Source organism: Lissotriton vulgaris, unplaced genomic scaffold (assembly GCF_964263255.1).
Source record: "Lissotriton vulgaris unplaced genomic scaffold, aLisVul1.2 SCAFFOLD_1193, whole genome shotgun sequence".
In the NCBI taxonomy this organism is placed as follows: domain Eukaryota; kingdom Metazoa; phylum Chordata; class Amphibia; order Caudata; family Salamandridae; genus Lissotriton; species Lissotriton vulgaris.
The window spans coordinates 249,107-267,499 of record NW_028249262.1 but is presented as its reverse complement, the minus strand read 5'-3'; the positions used below and the strand labels follow the sequence as shown (position 1 = coordinate 267,499).

At 44.0% G+C, this 18,393-nt stretch overlaps 1 protein-coding gene across 3 annotated transcripts in view; it reads right to left on the bottom strand.

Moving 5' to 3' along the window:
* LOC147663636 (zinc finger protein 10-like) overlaps positions 1–12,500 on the bottom strand; it is a 72,967-nt gene extending 60,467 nt beyond the window's left edge. For all 3 annotated transcript variants that reach the window (XM_086950313.1, XM_086950311.1, XM_086950312.1), the window contains exons 1-2: positions 12,329–12,500; positions 1,184–1,310 (exon numbers count right to left, since the gene is read on the bottom strand). In XM_086950313.1, the coding sequence (XP_086806439.1) occupies positions 1,184–1,310; positions 12,329–12,370 (169 nt within the window). In that variant the 5' untranslated portion in view covers positions 12,371–12,500. The remainder of the gene's footprint in view (positions 1–1,183; positions 1,311–12,328) is intronic.
* Positions 12,501–18,393: the final 5,893 nt, after the last annotated feature.

Here is an 18,393-nt window from a genome sequence, read left to right as displayed (position 1 = left end):
AACACTGGCATAAGTATAGACTGGGTCAGGATACATGCATCAGCACTCACGCACAAGGTATCGCCGATACTATCACAAACCAAATATATGATTATCAACAGAGCATTTTGGACCCCACAGAGGCTATTTAAGATTGGCCTACGGGACACACCGGATTGCTGGAACTGCTCCTCTGGTATTGGTGACCTTTCGCACATGTTGTTTGATTGCCCCATGCTCCACGCCTTCTGGGCAAAAATCTTTGACTACATTGCACACACGCTCCACATACACCCTACGAGGGAATTCATCTACATTCTCCTAGGGGCAGTAGATCCATCACTAAAAGGTGACCATGACCGCCAGCTCCTGGATCTCCTACTGACTTTAGCATGTAAGGTGATCCTGTGTAATTGGAAATCAACGGGTGAGGTCTCCTTCAATGCCTGGAGGGAATGGCTGTCCTGCATTAGGGGCACTGACAACCCCGCGTTACACTCATCACCATGGCAGGTCACCAACAAAAAATTATGGTCTTCACTGGACCGAGCCTCCTTCATCTTTGACCCACCTTGAAGCTCCATACGATGAGGTCCGTTCTCAGTGAATTATGGGCTCTGTGTTGCGTGAACTGTGACGGCTATATCTTGGGCTCACGGGCTTGACAACCTTAGAACCATGAAGCAGGAATGGTGCAACATACATGGTGTGATATGACTTGGCTTGGACAGAGGGCTCTACGGAACTATGTACAAAAATGTGAATGCAAGGATGGTACTTTATTTTTCTTTACTGTATACATATTGTTTTGTGTAACAACCCATGTCTGGTTGCGGTACTTTGGCAACATGATTGTAATTCTTTTGATGTTTTCTTGCCGCTATCATCTCTGTTATGATTAATAAATAAAATATGATTTGAAATCAAAAAAAAGAAAATGTAAGCAGTGGTCACTAAAACTCTGAAATCACAGCTTACAGTGCAGTGGGAGGATTCTTCTGGTTTGTTCACGAAAATATATAGCTTTTATGTCAAATCCAAAATAAATCAAGAGAATCCATTATTGTAATGACTGAGCACTATTTGGTTTTACACATTCATATTATAAATGTCAAATCTACTTTTCTGAATCTTGAAACAGACTCCGGCTGGAGAGATTATTACACACTATGCAATAAAACAAAGATTGGCAGAGTGTCCTCACCGAGAGAAGTGAACGCTTGTTGTATTTCCTTCATCACATTCTGGTACAGCTCCTTCTGCCAGTGCTGCAAGAGCTTCCACTCCTCGTCAGAGAAACCAGCAGCGACGTCACAGAAAGTAACTGCCGCCTGGAACAGAACATTTCAAATGAGACGTTATTTAGCTACAACAACTCAGATATGATACAGATTTAGAAGGATCTTTTTGAAACTTGAATGTTATATTAATTCATCACGAGATTCACTTTGCAGAAGTGACTCAAAGGAGCAAGCTTTAAAACAAGGTGTAGTAAGCTTTCACTTTAATTCATGTCATGTTGTTTTTAGAATGTATTTACTGGTGCTAGGTTACCTTAGAATGTCCTATGGGTATTCTTGAGATGATGTCTGTTAGAGCCAGTTGATTGTTACACTGGCTCTCTTTCCATGTAACTTAATAAATCTACTCAAGACAACAATATTTGTTTACTGCAAATTACTACACAAGGACATACATTTTTATATTGCATATAGCTTTAAACATCTGGACGACTAACATGTTTCAAAATATTACATCCAACTGCCATATAAACATGATCAACTGCAAACACCTTAAACCACCACAAAATAATAATTTGTGCTTTTACAAGTTACTCACAAATTGCTTCACAGTTGTAACCTACCGAATTAGATCTTCCATGCACTGCCAGCACACCTGGTGCAGCCCATGACACTGGCCCTACCCTTATATCTGGTCCTTCATAATGCACCCTGCCACTGCACAGAGGCACATTGTTTATCAAAGCCATTACATCACTGACAGTATCTAATCCAGGCTGCTGTCCAGTTGTTGTCAGTTATTACAACCTTTTTAAAAACGGTTTAGCGTGAGACCTACAATAATCCGAATAAAGAAAAAAACTGGGTTTTCAAAAATGAAAAAGACCCCATGTGTACATTATGCTTTCCTTTCATCCTTTCTGACAGTCTGAGACTGAAGCCAGATTACCGGTCAGCCTCTCGTGTTCGACCCAGTGCACCACTCCCTCTTACATGAAGTATTGAGAAAGTATTTAAAACCCTGCAGCTCGATTATGCAACATGGGTTCTGTCTTTGATTGCTGCTACTGCTAAAGGATCGTTTTCATGCCCAATTTTGCTGAAAAGGGTAGTGTAGGCAGCCAAGTACCCAACAAGTCCTGTAATTATACCCTTGCCACTGGCCTCAGAAACATCTGTGCATTAGTAGATACCTTATGTTATTTATTTCTACTTCTCGGCATTTGCCAGAACAAATACAAACCAAAGTGATTGGAAAAATAGTACAACACCCCAAGAAACATTTAAAACCTTTACAAAGTTCTTATAATACTATACAAATTCAAATTAGTTACAAACCATTTCCCAGTTAAAATCCAGGTGATCCAAATGAACATAGAAACTGCAAGGTAAATAAATCTCTGGGTAATCAGTTCTGTAACTGAGAGCTAAAGTGTTCATTTAGCTAAAAACGTTTTAAGTGTAAAATAAAGGAGCAGCCATATTATGCGTACTCCACTACCTTAAACAAAATAGCATGAAGTTGGTAATGGTCTCAGTTTCACCATAATAACATACCGCATCAGTCCCCTTGGGCTTGCTCCGTAAGTCTTCAAAGGGCAGAAGCAGAATGTATGTAGAAAGAACGTTGTATCTCAGGGTAGATGTCATTCAAACAGGGTTCAGAACCAACATTAGATTTAGGTTTAGGATAACCATGTCCCATGATCCAATTCTTAATTAGTATAGAAGAGTAGAGAGGCGCACTCAATGAAGTCAGTGATATAAAAGAGTCCATAAAAAGCGTAGATCTTCTGTTCTTATTCTAAATATATTCTTTATTTTCACATACAACGGCACAGCCAACGCGTTTCATTCCCATTCGTGCCTAGGGAATTTCATCAGGGCATGTACTAAATAGTCAGGTCCATGCGATAATCTTATAATACTATACATCTGCTAGACCTCTCCTGGCCAAGCTGCACTGGCTTCCCATTGAGCAAAGGGCCGCCTTCAAAATCGGATGCATAACCTACAAAGCACAGCATACCAAATGCCCGACCTTCCTGAAATCCCTCATCAACCCCCATCGCCCGACCCGCAACCTCCGCTCTGCCCACCTTCATCTTCTCACCTCCCCAGTGTTCAAGCTAAAAAAATTGGGTGGCCGGAGATTCAGCTCCCTGGCACCCAAGCTGTGGAACTCCATCCCCCTACACATTAAAACCTCTGACACCTTGCTGATCTTCAGAAAAGGCTTAAAGACCTGGCTCTTTTCAAACTCTCACTAGCCCTTTTCTCCTGCCCCATTTTCAATCTCGAAATTGCCAGTACTGATAACACCGCAGTAACATAAATTCAAACACAGTACTTGAGAAAATATTCAAGACTGAATGCTAGTTAATAGCTTTTATTCTTATTTCTGATTTTATCAAAAGATACTTTTTCATTTTGTGAAAACGAACATGTAAAAAACAATTTAATGACCAAAATCAAAACTGGGGGTAATCATTCATCATATCACTCATATCACAACCATACGATAAACAATCATTCATGGGGAGAAGGGGAGCACTAAATAAGAGAGCTACAACATTTATCAAAACATACAATATTTACAATATAATACAATACCATACATAAAACAAGAAAAGCCAGTGTCTGCAAAACACTTAGATAATACTTTCTTTTGATACACAATCAATTTTAACGTACATTCCTATAGTTAAGTATATAAAAATACTTCTTGGATCTTTAGAAAAAGGATAATGTACAAAAATTAGTGATAAGCAACAATTATCATAGCATTCACGCTTATCACTAGAGCAGACAGTAAGGTGGCTGGGGCCTACGCGTTTCGAATCCCAATGACTTGTAGGGATTCTCTTCAGGGCCTTTGGGGTTCTCTACAAAAGTGAAAAGAGAAAGGGAGAGGGGAAAAAAGAATTAGAAACAACTCAGACAGGCAAGATTAAATTTAGTCACAAGATCAACATCAGTCACCTACACTCAGTGGCCACCCAGAATTCCTCAGACTAACCGCTAGGCTGTACAATTACAACTGACTAGTACAGGATGTTTTAATGAGTCTTAAAAATACCGCAAGCGGAGTAATACATCGAAGGTAGCAAGGCTTTACTCACATTCTGTATTTTGGAGAATGAATAGTCTCAAGGTGGGGATTGGTTGACACAGTTGGATGGTGGTAGACCTATAAGGTGGAATTGAAATTTATTAAGGAAGGGGGGAATGTATATTAAATTTGAAGTGCTGCCAGTTTAAGAGAGAGTCTCACCTAGTGAAATAGTGTAGGAGACCGCGTCTATAAAGGCTGTCCGTTTTTCGTCACTGGACGTGTCTTGGGAAAATGGAAGAACGCAACACTCAGTATAACCTTATAAAGCGTATGCATGGTAAAAAAACACAGCAGATATAACTCATTACCAAAATGCGTTGTTCTACGAAGAGATAAAGTAGCACTTGTTCGCGGAAACCGTCTGAAAAAAGGGGACTTTCAACGCGTTGCTCATCTAAAAAAACAGTGGACACCATTAACCGCCAGCACACATTCTCCTTGAAGAAGTAAGTTAAAACGGGGGCGGCAGCTTACCGGCATAACAAGTCAGCTACGTGTGACCACGGTAGGTAAAGCACACGGTTGTTTTGAGTTCAAGACGCCTGTGGGCTAGAGTGGAAAATGAAGCGCGTGAGAGTCAATTACATTAACGGAGCCGCAGAAGACAAACACGTGGAACGCGTTAGTTAGTTTGTGCTCAGACATGGCGTGGCATAAAAGATTAATACAACTCAGGGCTTACCGGCACATCTTTGTTCAACGCGGTCAGCGGTAGATATTAAACTAGGGAAAAATAAATAAAAGCCAGGGTAAGAAACTAATTTTAACTGTCTAAACAGAGCGTGACTTAGCGGGTTAGCAGTTTAGAGTACTTACTAATTTTAATCAGGGCAAGTTTTCAAAAAGGCAGCGTCCAAGACAGCACTATCCGGCGGCTCCTGCGCAGTAGCAGGCTATGGTTAAACTGCTCTGCCTATATACCTGGCTGATGAGCAGAAGGGCCGCCCATTCAGTGGCCAGGGTTACATGAGAATACTGGACTGGATCCAAGATGAGCTATGGATCGGAGTTTCACAAATGCGCGAACAACACAAGTGTTTGCCTGAATACATTTCGTTGCAGGACTGGGGAATGGGTTAAATGCAGGTCATTTACAATTTGAAGATTTCACTTAATTCATTAAGTCCAGATACTGCTGTATCAAACTTCACGATAAGGAAAGCTTCACGTTTTGATAGTGTCAAATTTAAATCGCCACCTCTGGGATTTCGCTCTATTTTGGAGATTACTGTCCACTTGAGGTCACTCACAGTATGCTGCAATCGCGTCCAATGTTGCACCAAGGGGGCATTTTCAACTTTCCTGTTGATCCTTGATTTATGTTGCGAGATCCGTTGCCGGATCTCTTGATTGGTTTTGCCAATATATAGCAATTGACATGGGCATATAATACCATATACCACATATTTGCTCTTACAGTTACTCATCGTGTCATGTTTCCATGACACTCCGTTATGCTGGAACAAAGAACCTTCCATGGTTGATTCACAGCATAAGCAGTTTCCACATTTGTGGTGTCCAAGAATGGGTGGCATCCCCATCATTTGGCGTAACGTTTGTGGTTTGGCAATGGGCATGGCAGCTCGAACAATATGGTTTGCAATATTATTTTCTTTCTTGAAGGCAAATAGTGGTTCATTTGCTAGACTAGCATCGAGATTCTTGACCAAGTGCCAGTTCTGTTTGATCACCCTTTTTAGACGGTTGGCGTTGGGGCTGATAAGGGCGGGGCGATGATGGGGTGTTGTGATAGTCCCTTAGTACCTAACATAGGGCCTGCCCAGTTGATATTTGCGCCAGTTTCGCCCTCTGTGTCGCCTTCTTGATGGTTCCCCATGAACCGTTCTGCCATGCCGTTGGCTTGTGGCCACAGCGGAGTTATTCTTCTATGGTTGATTACAAGGTAAGCTATGAATCTCTTGAATTCCTCACCTGAGAAGGGCGGGCCATTATCTGTTTTGAGTGTCTGTGGTGAGCCCCATGCTGCGTATACATCATCTAGCACTGGCGACTTCGCGCTTTGGCACAGCTTCTTACCGGCACTCGTAGACTTCTTTCTGCAGCGATCGGGGTGGGCTCCCACGTCGCTGTGTTTCTTTTCTTGATGGCTCTTTCTTCGTGGGCAGGACGCGATCCAGAGTGGGCTCCTGGTCTAAAATCCCAAATGTTCGTCGATCTTCAGTCGGCACACACACGATGGAAGCATCCCATCTCTCGTTGTCAAATGTCGTGTTCCCGACCTCAGGAAGCACGCAGGACACAGCGGGGCAAATCAAGTATGCTTTATTGTTGTTGTGGAGTACAGAGGTCTGCTCCTAGAATGTCCCCTAGTTCCCTCCCCTGACCGGATGTGGTGTCCGGTGTCCCCTTGTACCCTGGCCCTGTGCCCCAGGGTCCAAGTGCCATTGTCCAAGGCACGACACACTCCTCCCTTTGGTTCATGGAACTTGTAGTGTTTGCAGTTTTTTTACTTGATCTTTGAACTTGATGAAAAATAAAGAGTGAAGAAAGACATCCATAATCCTTGCTGCTGCATCCTTAATAGATTTGAAACTTTCCCTCATGTTAACTAACCACACCCTAATATTAACACCGCCTGCATATGATGTTGCTCCTGTTAAAGTCCGCCCCAAAACCACGAGGGTCCTGGTGCATCATCAAAGCCTCCAGTCCTGACATACAATTGAAAACTTTCCTTTTTTTTTGTTGTTGCAGATTTATATAGCGAGAAGTCAACCTGAAGGAATCGGAGCGCGGGTCCGCTCAACTGAGAAGGGGGCAGAAGCAGATCGTGCTTCGCCCAACCCGCCGCTGCTCTCATCGGAAAGCAAGCCACTGAACGGGTAAAATTCTCTACCATCCCGACTAGCCTGGCATTGAGCGTCTACATACAGCAGACTCGCGCTGTAACTAAGAAGGGGCCAAAAGCCGATTGAGCTTCGCCCTACACTCCATTGTATTTCAACTGGAAGCAAGTCAAAGAACGGTCTGACTCCAAGCCCACCGCATACAGAGACCATCCGATGCCCTGCTACACCATATGTAGCTAGCAACCACGAGGATCCATCAGAGGGAACCTCGCTGCCACAACCAATTACAGGTTATCTCTCCAGGCCTCATTAGTCAACACCAATTGGCTTTATGTATTGCAGGCAATAACTATAAAAATAGTCCTGATGATGATACCATTGTACTATGAGCCCCTAGGGATCGAAACGTCGACGCAATAAGCAGTGTAGCATATTATTTAATATGGTCATATGAAATGGTTGGCACTGCACGGTGAATTTGTTGTATTTGTATTTACTTTAACTACAAGTCACCGATTGGCTCAAAAACTTCTTGTTTTGCCTGAAAAGTTTTCCTTTTTCTATCCCTCTCTTCCTGGTTTATCTTCTCTTAAACCTCTTGGGATAGGTACAGGACTGTACCCTATCTTGCCATTATATTTTTTGGCCTCCTCTTGGGCCAACAACTTCATGTTATCTTTTGAATAAACTTACGTCCGGCTGGACGTGTTTCAAAAATATAGTACTCATTGTAGTCTGTATTGCCACTTTTTGTTATATCTTGATCCCTTAGGACCATTGTTCTTTGAAATGTGTTTTTTTACCATGCATACGCTTTATAAGGTTATACTGAGTGTTGCGTTCTTCCATTTTCCCAAGACACGTCCAGTGACGAAAAACGGACAGCCTTTATAGACGCGGTCTCCTACACTATTTCACTAGGTGAGACTCTCTCTTAAACTGGCAGCACTTCAAATTTAATATACATTCCCCCCTTCCTTAATAAATTTCAATTCCCCCTTATAGGTCTACCACCATCCAACTGTGTCAACCAATCCCCACCTTGAGACTATTCATTCTCCAAAATACAGAATGTGAGTAAAGCCTTGCTACCTTCGATGTATTACTCCGCTTGCGGTATTTTTAAGACTCATTAAAACATCCTGTACTAGTCAGTTGTAATTGTACAGCCTAGCGGTTAGTCTGAGGAATTCTGGGTGGCCACTGAGTGTAGGTGACTGATGTTGATCTTGTGACTAAATTTAATCTTGCCTGTCTGAGTTGTTTCTAATTCTTTTTTCCCCTCTCCCTTTCTCTTTTCACTTTTCTAGAGAACCCCAAAGGCCCTGAAGAGAATCCCTACATTCATTGGGATTCGAAACGCGTAGGCCCCAGCCACCTTACTGTCTGCTCTAGTGATAAGCGTGAATGCTATGATAATTGTTGCTTATCACTAATTTTTGTACATTATCCTTTTTCTAAAGATCCAAGAAGTATTTTTATATACTTAACTATAGGAATGTACGTTAAAATTGATTGTGTATCAAAAGAAAGTATTATCTAAGTGTTTTGCAGACACTGGCTTTTCTTGTTTTATGTATGGTATTGTATTATATTGTAAATATTGTATGTTTTGATAAATGTTGTAGCTCTCTTATTTAGTGCTCCCCTTCTCCCCATGAATGATTGTTTATCGTATGGTTGTGATATGAGTGATATGATGAATGATTACCCCCAGTTTTGATTTTGGTCATTAAATTGTTTTTTACATGCTCGTTTTCACAAAATGAAAAAGTATCTTTTGATAAAATCAGAAATAAGAATAAAAGCTATTAACTAGCATTCAGTCTTGAATATTTTCTCAAGTACTGTGTTTGAATTTATGTTACTGCGGTGTTATCAGTACTGGCAATTTCTCTTTTGTTATGTTCTATGAAGGCTCAGCCATACTGATTAGAGCCAACCCTTAGTTGTTTATTGGCCATTTTCAATCTCAGCGCCAGGAAACCTCCGGTGTCAGTGCGCTTTATAAATGCAGCCTAACATTAACATTAACATTAACAATCCTAGATGAGGTTCCTCCTAGGAAGCTGGTGTATAAGAATGATCACTGTAGACCACAATGTATTCCTGAAAAAAGCTTCACACTCAATTCCAAGTGGAATGGTGGTTCGAGACCCCCGGTTAGCTGGAAAGTATCACTTTGGCGATTCAAGAAGTATATTGATTCCGGACCCCTTCGGGGAACTCCAAGGCGGAGGGGGGTCAGAGTGCTCGGGAAGATGACCGGCTTTAATGGTAGATGTGTTGCGTTAGTACGCGACGGTACCTATGATATGGTCTCCGTCGCTCCTCCTCGTGGATTCTTAATTAACTCAAATGCCATTCAATTCTTATATTGCCAATAGACATCCTTTACCTTATTTATTGTTTCCCTATCAATCGCCGTGGGATCCTTACGAATGTCCGGATTCAGGTGCTTTAAGGTACTATAAACATGCTTCCACCAGGGCATCCTGGCAGGCCAGGGCCAGGATGCCATGCTACTGGGGCTAGGGCAATAATATCTGAAACTGGTCTCATGCCCAGTCCCAAATGTAGCGATGCTAAAGGTATACCCCCGCCCCTGCCGCAATGGTGCCCTTAGATTCCTATTTTCAATTTTCTGAAATGCAGAGGAATCTGTGTAGCTCCAAATTTCAGCTCCATATATCGCATCTGTAACGGCTGTTGCTCTGTACTCATGTAATAATGAGGTCTGAGACTGCCCCCCTATTCTTTGTTTGCACCTAATACCTGCGTCTGTTGCCTGCCTCAAAATTAAAGCCATTGTTTCCCTACGCTGTTTCCATGACGTATTACCAGATTCCAAAGTAACTAAAATAGTTTACTTGTTCAAATGTGTCACTTTTCACTGAGTAGGAGAGATTTAAATTAGTTCTAGATTCCAGTATCATAAATTAAGTCTTGGAATATTAATAGTCAAATGTTGCACGTCACCATAATCTGGAAACCCCTTAATCAATTTATGCACAGAACTCTCAGTAAGAGAGATCAACATTGCATCGTATGCATATAACACTATGATACGGCTATAACCAAGCTTCTGACAATCTAAGTTCAAGCGATCAAGATATGAGCCAACATCATTCGAAAAACAGGAAAAGAGCAAAGCGGCCAAAACACACCCGCAGTTATCAAAATGCTCTCTGTATCCCCTAAATCCACCGTGCACTTGGGCAAAGGTATCTCTATGGAGTCACGAACTGCAAATCGATGGTATTGGATGCTTGCGAGGATTGGTAAACGTTGGTTCATGTCAACTGAATTCACATTTATGAAACACTCGAAGTACATATGCACACCACACTGGACAAAAGCTATTCTAAAATCAAGTGTGTAAAGCAGGCCTGCCACTATCGTGTGGGCCTCCTCTTTGAGCGGCAGTGGGCCAGGAGGGGGGGTCACTGACTAAAAGCATTGGCAGAGTCACTTTATTTGTCACTGGACCTTTAAGCCTGCACTGCAGGTGTAGGAAAGGAGATATCAAAATGTGCCCAAGCAAAACTCCAGCAGCAAAGAGGCAGGCACACTGAGGCCTCCCATGTCCCTTCTGGGTGCAGAGCAGGCAGCCGACGAAAACCTGCCTATATGGGCTCCAGGCCCAGCTCTCCGGGCCTGTGGTGCCGTTCTGCTTCCTCCCGGTTCTTCTGAGGGCTTTCTGCTACTTTTACCTTGTTTATACTGCTTGGTCCTTCCGCTTTCCCTTCTTTCTGAGTGCTTTCTCCTTCCTGCTCTCCTTGTTTTTCTGGGTGCTTTCTCCTGCTTTTGACTCATTCACTATTTTCTCCGCGAAGCAGCTAGCAACTCCAACGCCTTGAAACCCTCACAGGTGATTTGTAGCACTTGATAAATCTTGATTGATTGACCAACTGACTAAGTCAAAGAATACAGGAATACATGTTATAAATGAAAATAAACGAAGACGAGGAACGACAGAAGCACTGAGGAGGCTGGAGAGCGGGAGCCGGTGTGAGCCATTGAACCCGGGCAGGAGATGGTTGGGATTGGTTATTATTTATTTATTATTGGGGGGAGAGGGCTCCACTCACTCGGTTCTTGAAAGGAACGAACTCTGAGGCTGCAGACCTTGACATTTATTGCAGTACTATACCCCTACTTGTACTTTGTACGCTTTTGTTACCTGCACACGTCCCTTTTTCCTCCTGTAATGCACCGTTTGCTACCTCTTGTTATTTTTGTTTGCTCACAATTGTCACTTTTGCCTCATGTAACTCAACGTCTGCTTTTGTAATTTGTTCACTTGTAATTTTCTCCTCGTGTATCATGTAAATTGATGCTTGTATAGCGCACTACTCACCCGCAAGGGTCTCAAGGCGCTTGTATGAATACCGCTGTGGAACCCGTCCTGGCTTTCCCTGTGAGGCGTCCACTCCTGGGCACCTCCAAGGTGGAGGCCAGGCATCCTTAGCGTTGTGGGGGCCGTTGTGGAGATTAAGCAAGCTATTGCCCAGAGTCACAGAGTGGGACCCATGATTGGAATGGCGAGAATTATCAGGTCCGTGGAATTTTTGAGCCCAAGACCCGCCGAGGCGGGAATTGAACCCTGGTCCCGGGCCAGCACTCTGCATCAGGGTCTGCCGCTCTAATTATTGAGCCACACTCCACACTATCATTACTGTTCCTATTCTGAAGCGATCTGACGCCTTCAGGGGAAAAGTCTGCGCTATATAAAAACGCATAAAATAAAAAAATAATTCAAGGACAGTTGGTGCCCGGACTGTGGTAGCCTCCGTTTGTTTTCTCTCCCTCCCCTGCACTGTTTACCTATTTTTCATGTTGTATTTTTATCTCTGTTCTCTTGTTTTGCTTCCTTACCGATGTCCTAGTATTTAATGCAATTTTCCTTCCCTCTTTACTGTGTGTGTAAAGCGCTCCGCCACCCTCTGGTCAAGCTAGCGCTGTATAAAACTTTTAAAATAAAATGAACCTGAGGGCGAGAGTCAGGCTCATGAGAGGGGGGCAGGCAGTAGGGTCAGGGCCCCGGGGCAGCGGGGTCGGGGCCCCCGGGCGGCAGGGTCGGGGCCCCCGGGCGGCAGGGTCGGGGCCCCCCGGGCGGCAGGGTCGGGGCCCCCCGGGCGGCAGGGTCGGGGCCCCCGGTGCCCGGAGCTCCGCGCACTTGCCTGGGTAGAGTCCTGCCTCTGCAGGCCGGTCTGGGCCTCCATGGCTCCTCGCAGCAGCACCCCGCCCGCGGGCGGCACAGGCTCAGCGCCCGCCGGGACTCCTCGGAGGGGACGGAGAAGAGGAGAGGAGACCGCTTCAGCCACAGCGCCCTGCCGAGGATCCTGGACGAATGACTGCGCATGCGCAAGGAAGTCGTACAGCTCCAAAGAGAGCATGCGCAGTGACTCCCAGGAGCATGCGCAGTGCAATAATAGGGGTTCCAAGCGTACCCACAGCACCCTGCGCGAATGCTTTGGAATTACTGCGCATGCGCAGAGAAGGTCACTGTTCAGGGGAGCATACGCAGTGCAGGAACGGAGGCTCTAAGCGTCACTTAACGGAAGCCTTCTGAGCATGCGCGTGAGGAATTTCGACGTTAACCTCATATAGCAAGTACAAACTGGCGCCCTCTGACGGTCGGAAAGACACGATGCATGCGCACGGCCCCATGAGGATCCAGGGACTCGCTGACTCACAGGAGACACTGTCTTTGTGCGCATGCGCACTGAGACCCTGGAGCCTTCTGTCATTCTTACTTCAGCCAAGAAAAAAGTTAGGTAATAAATACCATGTATGACGTCAGATAAACTGATGACGTAACTATGCTTACAATGACGTCACCAGAGATGATGTGTATACTAATATCCTTAAAAAAAAAGCCGTGATTGGTGTTCACATCTCTTCAACTATTCCTATCTATCAAGCAGAGGAGAGGAGAGGAGGTGGCGTAACGGGCAGAGCTGCCAACCTTGGAGCTGGAAAACCAAGATTCGAGCCTCGGCATAGGTTCAGCTTCCTGTGATTCTGGGCAAATCGCATAATCTCACAGTGCCTACCAAATTGTTATGTTTCCTCATGTAATGCAACTGATGTTAGTGTAAAGCGCTCCGATTCCTTCAGGTTGACTTCTCGCTATATAAATCTGCAACAACAAAAAAAAAGGAAAGTTTTCAATTGTATGTCAGGACTGGAGGCTTTGATGATGCACCAGGACCCTCGTGGTTTTGGGGCGGACTTTAACAGGAGCAACATCATATGCAGGCGGTGTTAATATTAGGGTGTGGTTAGTTAACATGAGGGAAAGTTTCAAATCTATTAAGGATGCAGCAGCAAGGATTATGGATGTCTTTCTTCACTCTTTATTTTTCATCAAGTTCAAAGATCAAGTAAAAAAACTGCAAACACTACAAGTTCCATGAACCAAAGGGAGGAGTGTGTCGTGCCTTGGACAATGGCACTTGGACCCTGGGGCACAGGGCCAGGGTACAAGGGGACACCGGACACCACATCCGGTCAGGGGAGGGAACTAGGGGACATTCTAGGAGCAGACCTCTGTACTCCACAACAACAATAAAGCATACTTGATTTGCCCCGCTGTGTCCTGCGTGCTTCCTGAGGTCGGGAACACGACATTTGACAACGAGAGATGGGATGCTTCCATCGTGTGTGTGCCGACTGAAGATCGACGAACATTTGGGATTTTAGACCAGGAGCCCACTCTGGATCGCGTCCTGCCCACGAAGAAAGAGCCATCAAGAAAAGAAACACAGCGACGTGGGAGCCCACCCCGATCGCTGCAGAAAGAAGTCTACGAGTGCCGGTAAGAAGCTGTGCCAAAGCGCGAAGTCGCCAGTGCTAGATGATGTATACGCAGCATGGGGCTCACCACAGACACTCAAAACAGATAATGGCCCGCCCTTCTCAGGTGAGGAATTCAAGAGATTCATAGCTTACCTTGTAATCAACCATAGAAGAATAACTCCGCTGTGGCCACAAGCCAACGGCATGGCAGAACGGTTCATGGGGAACCATCAAGAAGGCGACACAGAGGGCGAAACTGGCGCAAATATCAACTGGGCAGGCCCTATGTTAGGTACTAAGGGACTATCACAACACCCCATCATCGCCCCGCCCTTATCAGCCCCAACGCCAACCGTCTAAAAAGGGTGATCAAACAGAACTGGCACTTGGTCAAGAATCTCGATGCTAGTCTAGCAAATGAACCACTATTTGCCTTCAAGAAAGAAAATAATATTGCAAACCATATTGTTCGAGCTGCCATGCCCATTGCCAAACCACAAACGTTACGCCAAATGATGGGGATGCCACCCATTCTTGGACACCACAAATGTGGAAACTGCTTATGCTGTGAATCAACCATGGAAGGTTCTTTGTTCCAGCATAACGGAGTGTCATGGAAACATGACACGATGAGTAACTGTAAGAGCAAATATGTGGTATATGGTATTATATGCCCATGTCAATTGCTATATATTGGCAAAACCAATCAAGAGATCCGGCAACGGATCTCGCAACATAAATCAAGGATCAACAGGAAAGTTGAAAATGCCCCCTTGGTGCAACATTGGACGCGATTGCAGCATACTGTGAGTGACCTCAAGTGGACAGTAATCTCCAAAATAGAGCGAAATCCCAGAGGTGGCGATTTAAATTTGACACTATCAAAACGTGAAGCTTTCCTTATCGTGAAGTTTGATACAGCAGTATCTGGACTTAATGAATTAAGTGAAATCTTCAAATTGTAAATGACCTGCATTTAACCCATTCCCCAGTCCTGCAACGAAATGTATTCAGGCAAACACTTGTGTTGTTCGCGCATTTGTGAAACTCCGATCCATAGCTCATCTTGGATCCAGTCCAGTATTCTCATGTAACCCTGGCCACTGAATGGGCGGCCCTTCTGCTCATCAGCCAGGTATATAGGCAGAGCAGTTTAACCATAGCCTGCTACTGCGCAGGAGCCGCCGGATAGTGCTGTCTTGGACGCTGCCTTTTTGAAAACTCGCCCTGATTAAAATTAGTAAGTACTCTAAACTGCTAACCCGCTAAGTCACGCTCTGTTTAGACAGTTAAAATTAGTTTCTTACCCTGGCTTTTATTTATTTTTCCCTAGTTTAATATCTACCGCTGACCGCGTTGAACAAAGATGTGCCGGTAAGCCCTGAGTTGTATTAATCTTTTATGCCACGCCATGTCTGAGCACAAACTAACTAACGCGTTCCATGTGTTTGTCTTCTGCGGATCCGTTAATGTAATTGACTCTCACGCGCTTCATTTTCCACTCTAGCCCACAGGCGTCTTGAACTCAAAACAACCGTGTGCTTTACCTACCGTGGTCACACGTAGCTGACTTGTTATGCCGGTAAGCTGCCGCCCCCGTTTTAACTTACTTCTTCAAGGAGAATGTGTGCTGGCGGTTAATGGTGTCCACTGTTTTTTTAGATGAGCAACGCGTTGAAAGTCCCCTTTTTTCAGACGGTTTCCGCGAACAAGTGCTACTTTATCTCTTCGTAGAACAACGCATTTTGGTAATGAGTTATATCTGCTGTGTTTTTTTACCATTGTTTTAAGGACACAAGGGAACCCAGTAGGGGGCCTTCGGACCGTGGGTTACTTAACTTATTTCAAAGAACAATGGTCCTAAGGGATCAAGATATAACAAAAAGTGGCAATACAGACTACAATGAGTACTATATTTTTGAAACACGTCCAGCCGGACGTAAGTTTATTCAAAAGATAACATGAAGTTGTTGGCCCAAGAGGAGGCCAAAAAATATAATGGCAAGATAGGGTACAGTCCTGTACCTATCCCAAGAGGTTTAAGAGAAGATAAACCAGGAAGAGAGGGATAGAAAAAGGAAAACTTTTCAGGCAAAACAAGAAGTTTTTGAGCCAATCGGTGACTTGTAGTTAAAGTAAATACAAATACAACAAATTCACCGTGCAGTGCCAACCATTTCATATGACCATATTAAATAATATGCTACACTGCTTATTGCGTCGACGTTTCGATCCCTAGGGGCTCATAGTACAATGGGATCATCATCAGGACTATTTTTATAGTTATTGCCTGCAATACATAAAGCCAATTGGTGTTGACTAATGAGGCCTGGAGAGATAACCTGTAATTGGTTGTGGCAGCGAGGTTCCCTCTGATGGATCCTCGTGGTTGCTAGCTACATATGGTGTAGCAGGGCATCGGATGGTCTCTGTATGCGGTGGGCTTGGAGTCAGACCGTTCTTTGACTTGCTTCCAGTTGAAATACAATGGAGTGTAGGGCGAAGCTCAATCGGCTTTTGGCCCCTTCTTAGTTACAGCGCGAGTCTGCTGTATGTAGACGCTCAATGCCAGGCTAGTCGGGATGGTAGAGAATTTTACCCGTTCAGTGGCTTGCTTTCCGATGAGAGCAGCGGCGGGTTGGGCGAAGCACGATCTGCTTCTGCCCCCTTCTCAGTTGCAGCGCGGGTCCGCTCAACTGAGAAGGGGGCAGAAGCAGATCGTGCTTCGCCCAACCCGCCGCTGCTCTCATCGGAAAGCAAGCCACTGAACGGGTAAAATTCTCTACCATCCCGACTAGCCTGGCATTGAGCGTCTACATACAGCAGACTCGCGCTGTAACTAAGAAGGGGCCAAAAGCCGATTGAGCTTCGCCCTACACTCCATTGTATTTCAACTGGAAGCAAGTCAAAGAACGGTCTGACTCCAAGCCCACCGCATACAGAGACCATCCGATGCCCTGCTACACCATATGTAGCTAGCAACCACGAGGATCCATCAGAGGGAACCTCGCTGCCACAACCAATTACAGGTTATCTCTCCAGGCCTCATTAGTCAACACCAATTGGCTTTATGTATTGCAGGCAATAACTATAAAAATAGTCCTGATGATGATCCCATTGTACTATGAGCCCCTAGGGATCGAAACGTCGACGCAATAAGCAGTGTAGCATATTATTTAATATGGTCATATGAAATGGTTGGCACTGCACGGTGAATTTGTTGTATTTGTATTTACTTTAACTACAAGTCACCGATTGGCTCAAAAACTTCTTGTTTTGCCTGAAAAGTTTTCCTTTTTCTATCCCTCTCTTCCTGGTTTATCTTCTCTTAAACCTCTTGGGATAGGTACAGGACTGTACCCTATCTTGCCATTATATTTTTTGGCCTCCTCTTGGGCCAACAACTTCATGTTATCTTTTGAATAAACTTACGTCCGGCTGGACGTGTTTCAAAAATATAGTACTCATTGTAGTCTGTATTGCCACTTTTTGTTATATCTTGATCCCTTAGGACCATTGTTCTTTGAAATGTGTTTTTTTACCATGCATACGCTTTATAAGGTTATACTGAGTGTTGCGTTCTTCCATTTTCCCAAGACACGTCCAGTGACGAAAAACGGACAGCCTTTATAGACGCGGTCTCCTACACTATTTCACTAGGTGAGACTCTCTCTTAAACTGGCAGCACTTCAAATTTAATATACATTCCCCCCTTCCTTAATAAATTTCAATTCCCCCTTATAGGTCTACCACCATCCAACTGTGTCAACCAATCCCCACCTTGAGACTATTCATTCTCCAAAATACAGAATGTGAGTAAAGCCTTGCTACCTTCGATGTATTACTCCGCTTGCGGTATTTTTAAGACTCATTAAAACATCCTGTACTAGTCAGTTGTAATTGTACAGCCTAGCGGTTAGTCTGAGGAATTCTGGGTGGCCACTGAGTGTAGGTGACTGATGTTGATCTTGTGACTAAATTTAATCTTGCCTGTCTGAGTTGTTTCTAATTCTTTTTTCCCCTCTCCCTTTCTCTTTTCACTTTTGTAGAGAACCCCAAAGGCCCTGAAGAGAATCCCTACAAGTCATTGGGATTCGAAACGCGTAGGCCCCAGCCACCTTACTGTCTGCTCTAGTGATAAGCGTGAATGCTATGATAATTGTTGCTTATCACTAATTTTTGTACATTATCCTTTTTCTAAAGATCCAAGAAGTATTTTTATATACTTAACTATAGGAATGTACGTTAAAATTGATTGTGTATCAAAAGAAAGTATTATCTAAGTGTTTTGCAGACACTGGCTTTTCTTGTTTTATGTATGGTATTGTATTATATTGTAAATATTGTATGTTTTGATAAATGTTGTAGCTCTCTTATTTAGTGCTCCCCTTCTCCCCATGAATGATTGTTTATCGTATGGTTGTGATATGAGTGATATGATGAA